General features: G+C 32.0%; 1 protein-coding gene across 1 annotated transcript; it reads left to right on the forward strand.

Moving 5' to 3' along the window:
* Positions 1-264: 264 nt before the first annotated feature.
* Positions 265-6709, forward strand: LOC139497933 (uncharacterized). The gene is made up of 2 exons (XM_071286183.1): positions 265-593; positions 4415-6709. The coding sequence occupies exons 1-2, from the start codon at positions 266-268 to the stop codon at positions 6397-6399; spliced, it is 2313 nt and encodes a 770-aa protein (XP_071142284.1). The 5' UTR covers position 265; the 3' UTR covers positions 6400-6709.
* Positions 6710-8645: the final 1936 nt, after the last annotated feature.

Here is an 8645-nt window from a genome sequence, read left to right on the forward strand (position 1 = left end):
CAAATATGGAAATTCCTGTTTGATTTGATATAAGCATCTATTTGTTTTTAAAAAGAGTTAAACATTACTTGTATAAAGGGTAAGTTTTTTTATCATTTAACATTTATGAAGGAATGGACACAACTTACGTCTTAACCAGATATATTGAACTTTCACACAATTATTCATATATCCCATTTACACTGTATTTATACTCCATTATGAAGCTAAAAGGTAGACATTCACTGTATGTACTATGGATTTAATTTCTACTTTTCAGCCAATCATGAACCGAAATTCGAGAAAAGATGGAAAGGATGACGAACAAAATGTTCATGAATTGAGTAAAATAACGTACTGGGAAAAATATGGCGTCAAACGTTTTCCTTACCGAGGAAGTCGCAGATACTCACCATGTGTTTACCAATCTGAAGACGGAGGGATCATGGTCTCAAATGACGTTTTTGGGCTGACAATCAGACAGTTTGAACGAAGGTATCAAGCGAGTTTAGAAAGAAAGAAAGCACACGAACAGTACATACTGAACCTAAGATATCCTGATAAAACATCCAACGAATATATGGAATACTTAGAGAACAGTAAATATTGCCAAGGTAATAACATATTATAATTGTGACTTTATATACAACGGTAGTTGTTTATAATAATTTTGTTTCATACAAATTAAGAAACAAGAAAAAAGTTAAAATGCCACATGTTAAGAATGTCAGTGAGATAAATTCGTCACACAGTGTGCTAATGAACTTATACGATATGTATGGGGTCAGTAAATTCTATATGAGGTTCGAGTTTGGTTTGAAATCAATATATCGTAATATGTTACTAGTACATTGTGTTACTATCAGAAGTCGGACAGTTACAGACGTATCGTATCCGATTCTGATACGTTGACGTATCTAAAGATATATATGTGTCATTGTTTAATTTTGCATGATAGTTTTTAAGTGATGAATACTCGTTTATATTTAAACACCGGATAGTTGTGAATTAAAGATTGATTAGTCCTTCTGTAGTCATGTTCATCACAAAATTTTCGAAGTGCAGTAAAATCGAAACAGCAAAGATATAATAGAGATTTGCAATATATTGCATATATATAGGGGAAACTTCGTTCTGAAAAACGGGACTTTGTGGTAAATATAGTTTTAATCTATAGAGTTGATGATAAAAGATTTTTATTAAAAAAAATAGTTTACTCCCTTTGATGTGCTAGCCTAACGTTTATCGTTTACAAAAAGTCATTAACAACTGCTCAAAAACAAAACTCGTATCAATTCACTAAGATTGAGCGCACCCTAGAAGGTGAACTTTGCTTCATATTTGAAAAAAAGGATTGTCTGCAAATTTCTAAACTTATTATTATCGGTATCAGTAATTAATTCGACTCATATGATGTGGATGATTCATTTCCCTTTTATTAGCAAATTTAAAGTATGTGACTGTATAATATTGTTATCGTTAATTTTATAACTTCACGCCTTGGTAGTTTTCATGATATAAATATCAAGTTTTAAAACAAATACAAGTATAAAGATTGACAAGAAAATCAACTGATTGTTATATATGTATTAAAATACGTCAACGTGTTATATACGGATTCGTTACGTCTTTAAATATCCCACTTCTACATTGTTCTATCAAACCTGTTAGACAAATCATTATTAATGATTATTGATAGTCGCGAGTCTTCAATTTGGACATTGAAATTGAGGACCATATCAACAGTGTAAAATAAATAATTGATTTAATCGGTATAATATTATTTTTTTAATATTACTTAACAGGCCTGGATCAAGTCATTTTGACTGAGGGTCCAACACCCGAAATACCACGAAACGTTCACATAATTAAAAGAAAAAAAAACGTAAGACATAAGGGGGAACACGCCTTTAGATCCACCTTTTTTGGCAGTTCAGAGAACAACGTTTCACTACTTATTGTGAATAGGCTCGTCAATTCATTCATTTTTTTTGGTTATGAAATCGCGATGTTTTAACAAAAATAATTGAATAATAATACTAGGATATTTCAAAGTAATTGTGTTTTGATGGTAGTTTTGTGGCTATGAAATTTATTTAATTGGTGTTATTTGATTTTTTATTAATTGTGAGATGTTTTTTTTTCCATTCACTATGTCACATACAATTGATGGTATAGTACCGTTGTTGTAGAATATATTTTCGTCATTGAAATCACCGTTGCATAAGGGTCATCTCACGTAAAATTTCGCCCGCAAAATGAGTCAAAAGCAACAATTGTATTCCATACACAGACATATCCACTATATTCACACCCAGTAAAAAAAACCGACATGAGGTTTAATTGTAAATGAGACAACTATCTCCCAAAGTTTACAAAATAAACTTAATTTAAACATAATATGCAACCATACGGCTCTCAACAATGAGAAACACATATACCGTATAATCGTCTATAATGCTTGACATGAAAAATATGAAACAATTCAAGTGAGAAAACTAACGGCCTAGTTAATAACTAAACTGTAAACAAAAAATCACAAAACAAATATGATAGACATAAACAAGAACACCTACATACTGAACTACAGGCTCACGAATTGGGACAGTCAAATAAAAATGTTGCGGGGTTTTACGTGTTTGTGAGGATAAAACCCTGTCCTAACAGTGGTATAACAACACAACATAAGAACACACCGTAAAAATCAGTTGAAAGTGGCTTAAATCATCAGATCGATATAAAACAAGTTTCGAATGATAACTAAAAAAACACATACAACTTGTACGCAGCGGTTTCATGTGCCACCAAAATGATGCACAACAATTCAACTCAATGATACGGACTTAACTTTTACATCATAGAGGATAAGATATATGCTTACCATTATACAATAGTGACGATTCAATGTCGAACATGCTATTTGCAGACTTAAATGAGGTTCGAGTTTGGCTTGAACCCAATATATCGTAATATGTTACTAGTACATATGCTTACCATTATACAATAGTGACGATTCAATGTCGAACATGCTATTTGCAGACTTAAATGTTTGATAAATCAGAGTGTGAAACCTTGCGTTGGTTTGGTAGAAAGAGGACACAATTTGATTGGATAAAATAATGGAAAAATTACTTCATTATGCTTCATTTCACTTAAAAAATTGCATTTTTATAATAATAGAAATTCAAAACAGGTCTTCTGAGACGACCCCTTTAATATGTTTATCTTCGCTCTTTCGTTTTTTTGACAAAAAAGATGACTTAAGCTTCCCAATGATAATATTTGACTCGAATAAAAAAAATCATTGAACATCTTAAATATCAGTTATCCAAACGACACGACGAACCAACAATGCAGAAATCCTTTTTCATATCTTAATCTTTCCTAGATATCAAAACAAACAGCAACACCGTGTATCATCGTACAGCAGGTACTAACGAAGCGGGCGTGAGTGATTTTGATCTTACACGGTAACGAAAATCTTTGTTTTGTTCACATAATATTGATGTGTACTTCAATCTAAACATAATTGCTGTTTTAAATTTCCCAAAACAAGAACGATTACTAAAAACATGTTCAAATACTTGTCAAAGTAATTGGCCCTCGTCTCGTCCGATATGATTCTATATTCATTGAAACTCGTTTTCTGCTAGAAGGCCACTGTGTATTAAATATAGCTGTTTCAACAATTGGCATTGAAATCTTTCATACATATGTTATTTTTCGATATTTTATCCCGAAAGAAGCGTTGTGTACGGTGCATAGATAAGTTGTTGTACACCGTACACAAAAACTTTTTTTTTATACTAGTGTATTACCCAAAGAATATAAAGGAATGAGTAATTACAGTTAGGTTTATGATTGGTAACTATTACTTTTGCCCTGTATTAGTTTTTTTTCAAATGAAACATGTAAATGGTTAAATAACTGTATCGGAATTAAAAGTTGGTGTTGACATTCACAACTATTTGCCCATGTACATGTAAATTGTTCTTATTAGATGTCAAAGTTGTTTTATGAATAGGAAAAAATCGCTGCGGAAAGTATTTGAGAGCAGGAATTTCAAATGTTGAAAAATGTACATTTGATATTGATAAAGAAAAACAAATATTTTCGTTACCGTGCAAGGTCAAAATCGATCATACCCGCTTGGTTAGTACCTATATCCGATGTACTGATAATACACGGTGAGTAAGGACATACGACATTCAACATTAAGTAATGATATAGGTTGCCAGTTCCCATTCCTAATCAGTAGCATATTAAGTATAACTATGAAACCTTAAGGCGTTTTTATCATTTACTTAACTCAGATATTACGTTACTCTTGTTAATGTTCACACACTCCGAATATTTTTAACAAGGGTTTGCTCCTTCCAAAACAAAACAAAAACAAATTAAAAACAAATTAAAAAAAATATATTGTATTTTATAGATTACTTGTCCAGGACAGCAGATGATTTGAAGGTAAGATACTTATATGAGAACTTAGTGAAAACAGTTGGCACTGAAATAGACATTCGTAAAAGACAACAACTTTTTATCATACAAGATATAATATATAATGCATCACCTGATAAAGCATTAACGCAGATATCAAGTGGCAGTTTAGCAGAAGGATTCGATTTACGAGGTAGTGACATTGATCTCATGTTCGTCATCTACAACGTAGACGTAATACAGGATGTAAGGAATATAAGACACCCAGTACAATGTACAACATTGGTTATGGAGACAGATACAGATCATCCTGGATTTACCAGACTCCGATTGATAGCCGGAGGGGATGGGGAAAACATATTTTTAACATATGAAGACTTTGAAAATACTAGTAAAGGTTTATGTTTATCAGTGAAAAAATTTGTAAGAAATATAGAAGAGGTTATTCAGCAGCCGCATCTATCACCACTATCACCACACGGCCCGTGTTTATCAGACCAAGGTCAGAACGTGGATTTTGCATTTTGCCTTCGAAGTAGACATTTACCTTACAGTACAATATCATGGGCATCGCGTTATCGTCATCAATGGCCACCTAATTCTACAATTGACAAAATTAAAAAATACGGATGTTTACTAGTACCTATTGGACCAAGAACTATCCCAGATTGTAATACATTATGGAGATTATCTTTCTCTGTAGCAGAAAAACAACTTGTGCGTTCGTTTAATTTTACTCAACTGTTATGTTACTGTCTCCTCAAATTAACGTTAAAACAAATTATTAACACAAACAAACATGTCGAAGGTTTATTGTGTTCTTACTTTCTGAAGACGGCTTTATTCTGGGTCTCGGAGGAGGTAGATATTGACACGTTTCAAATATCGAAATTATTTGTTTGTTTTTCTCACTGTCTAAATAAATTGATATCATGGGTAAAGAAGTGTCACTGTCCGAACTATTTTATACCTGAGCACAACATGTTTTTAGGCAAAGTAAATTCTGATAATAATACAATACTGATAAATGTATTGGATGGCATAACTTGCGATGGAATCGACGAATTAACAAAATGTTTATTTCCGAACGACAATGGTAGTTGTAGTTTATTTAGAACACAGAGTGAATCTTTTCTAATTAAGCTAGACTTTCTCTTTTATAGGATATGTAGTTATACGTATATGACAAACATATCACAATGTTTAAAGGTACTTATGTATATTGAATCTTTAATTAAGTCCAACTCTTCTACATTTATTATTGATGTATGTAAACATCATCATGCTGTCTCAAGTCAATATGCAGCACAACTACTACCGCCACCTACAATAACGAGTGCAACTTACAACATACACAAACGTTATCACAAACATTTACAAGACGGTATCAAGGCAGATGCTGTGTCTGGTTGGTTGTTATATGCGTCGTTTTATTATGTAACGGGACAGTTTGATGTAACACTAAGACTAACGGATTATGTTTTGTCAAGATGTTCACCTGGTATGTTGATAATGGGCTTTGAAATATACAGTGAAGAGTATACACTTAATTACAGAAATAGTGTAAGTTCTACAACGACACTGAATGACAGGATGCGAATGGCAACAGTAAATTATGTTCCTTACTTACGGAACTCATCATTAATACCAAGGGAACTACAGCTGGAAGTGGATACAGGGGGCCACTTTACAAGTATACCACCGACTGTTATGTCTCACTGTCTTAGATTTCTATGTTATCATCATCTTGGAAACATATCAAACAGGCAACAAGCTTTAAATGATTTATACTTAACAGTGAAAAATAAGAATTTTATTTCTTTAGATGCATTATCTAATTCATTAACAATTCTTGGAGTATGCTTTGAGATATTCGGTGACAAGGATACAGCCTTTCAGTGTTATGATGATGCTTTACAATGTGATGATGTACCATGTTCCTCTGCAGCAGCGAGAAAAACCAAACTCTTAGAAATCTAATATAGTTTGTCAGTTTCAAAAGTTATTGGAGCATGCTATTCTACAAGAGTAAATAAAGGTACTGGTAATCCAAGATAATATGTTTATTCCGATTCATTTAAAATTCCGACTAATAGGGTGATTAAAGGCATTTAAATAAACACTCTGCACTCATCAGTTGTAGTAAAAGTAGTATAACTGAAGGTAGTAAACAGAGACATCTATTTAAAGCAAAGTATACGTGATTAACTACTCCATATACTATTTTTTTGTATATTTTACATGTGGATTCTGCTTGTAAAAAACATCAGAAAATAATATTAAAAAGGGAGTAACCGTTATCGTATTTCAGATACAAGCTGTTGAAATCAACAGCATGATACGCCAGAAATACAAAGGAATATATTTGGACAATCATAATAAAGGCAGATATTTTTACTTTATGATGATTTTCTTATTCGTTGGTCCACATAATTGTTTAAAAAAGGAAATATAATTTGCAGATTTACGACGAATCCATTGGTGCAAAAGTTCTTTGCAATCGTGTTAGTGTTAGTGTTCAAGCTATATCCTCTGTAAGTTGGATTTTAAGAAGAAAATTAAAAAAAAAAAAAAATTCGGCGACATAATCGATATCTATTGCCATTTAGTATCGTAATACAAATCGTGAGTGTGTGTAACACATTTTCTTGAGTATTGCAAATGATAAATGCAATCGATTGATACAAAAATATCTGTTGGTCGAGTAGAGTATCTAGTTGTTAAACATTGCCCTATAATGTACAACAATTATATAAATATATATAGGTTGATTCCTGTGTGTTAATCGTCAAATAAACTAGGAGATTGACTTGGCAAATCGTATATTCTTCATTGTTGGTAAACATTTTACATTTATTTTGCGGATACATGTTTTCTCCAATTACGGTTTGTTATTTACAGTGGATAATTAGAAACCTGCAACACGTGTGAATTTCCGATGTTCTTATTTTTAAATTTGTCTATCATATTCTATCTAGGTAGGTTTCAAATATGATTAATATAATTAATAGTATGCCTCTTTGATAACGATGCATTAATATATATTTTTTTTCTGTGTGTATGTGTTTTTACTTTGTATTTAAATATTTTTAAATAAACGACATTTAGCTATTTTAGTTTGTGTGTATAGGGAAAACATAAGTTTTCCTTATTGAGGAGACATTAAATGACATGCTTGGCTATATCCAATGAGAATATTACTTTTTCTTTTAATAGTTACAATAAGGGGTCACGGGCCTTACTTTCTTGAAATATTTTTTGATTGTATATTGAATGATACTTGGTAGAAGTTTTTTTATACAAAATATACTTTTGCCACATGACAAGAAAGGAAGCTTATCAATAAATACCCGATCTACCTTGACTGTTGCAGATAGTTGTCTCATTTGCAAGCATACCACATCTCCTTATTGTTATAGTGTATTAATGTATATAATAACTATTTGCATTAGATACAGACCCAATATGAATGGCAGTATACACACGGTAAACTTGTAAAGACCTACAGCATTACATTATAAACTTAGTTTACATTTTTTTAGACCTTCCCAACGAAGATCCCGCATATGAATTTAAAAAAATTAAAACAGATATGAGTTTGTCCTATATGATTTCCCGTTACACATCAATGTCTGTGTTATGCCTTAGCATTGTGTTTAATGTAATTCTATAGCCGTATGGTAAAGTATTCCAAAGCTTGGTGTTTAGTGATATGCTGTAACTGTACTGGTGTAATGATATGGATGTACGAATATAATGTAACAGAACGTACCAAGACTTATAAAGAAAGATGTGGTATGATTGCCAATGAGACAACTGTCCACAAGTGACAAAATGACACAGAAATAAATAACTTTAGGTCATTGTGCGGCTTTTAGCAATGAGCAAAGCCAATACTACGTAGTCAGCTATAATAGCAATGAAAAGACAAATGAATAACGAGAAAACTAACGGCCTAATTTATGTACAAAAACTTTAACGAAACACAAATAATTATGTAACATATTAAAAAAGGCAACCGCATGGGAACAGGAATCTGACTTGGAACAGGCACATAAATATGAATTATCCTATAATTAGTTCCTAATAATAAGTTCACCACACAATATACCGATCATAGTTCGTTACCTACAAATTTTAAAATACACAACAGAGGCAGAGTTAGAAGGAGTCAGGGGCCTTGGCCTCTCCTTTTCTGGAAAAAAAATGTTGATTATATATATAAT

The sequence above is a fragment of the Mytilus edulis genome, chromosome 12 (assembly GCF_963676685.1).
Source record: "Mytilus edulis chromosome 12, xbMytEdul2.2, whole genome shotgun sequence".
Classification (NCBI taxonomy): domain Eukaryota; kingdom Metazoa; phylum Mollusca; class Bivalvia; order Mytilida; family Mytilidae; genus Mytilus; species Mytilus edulis.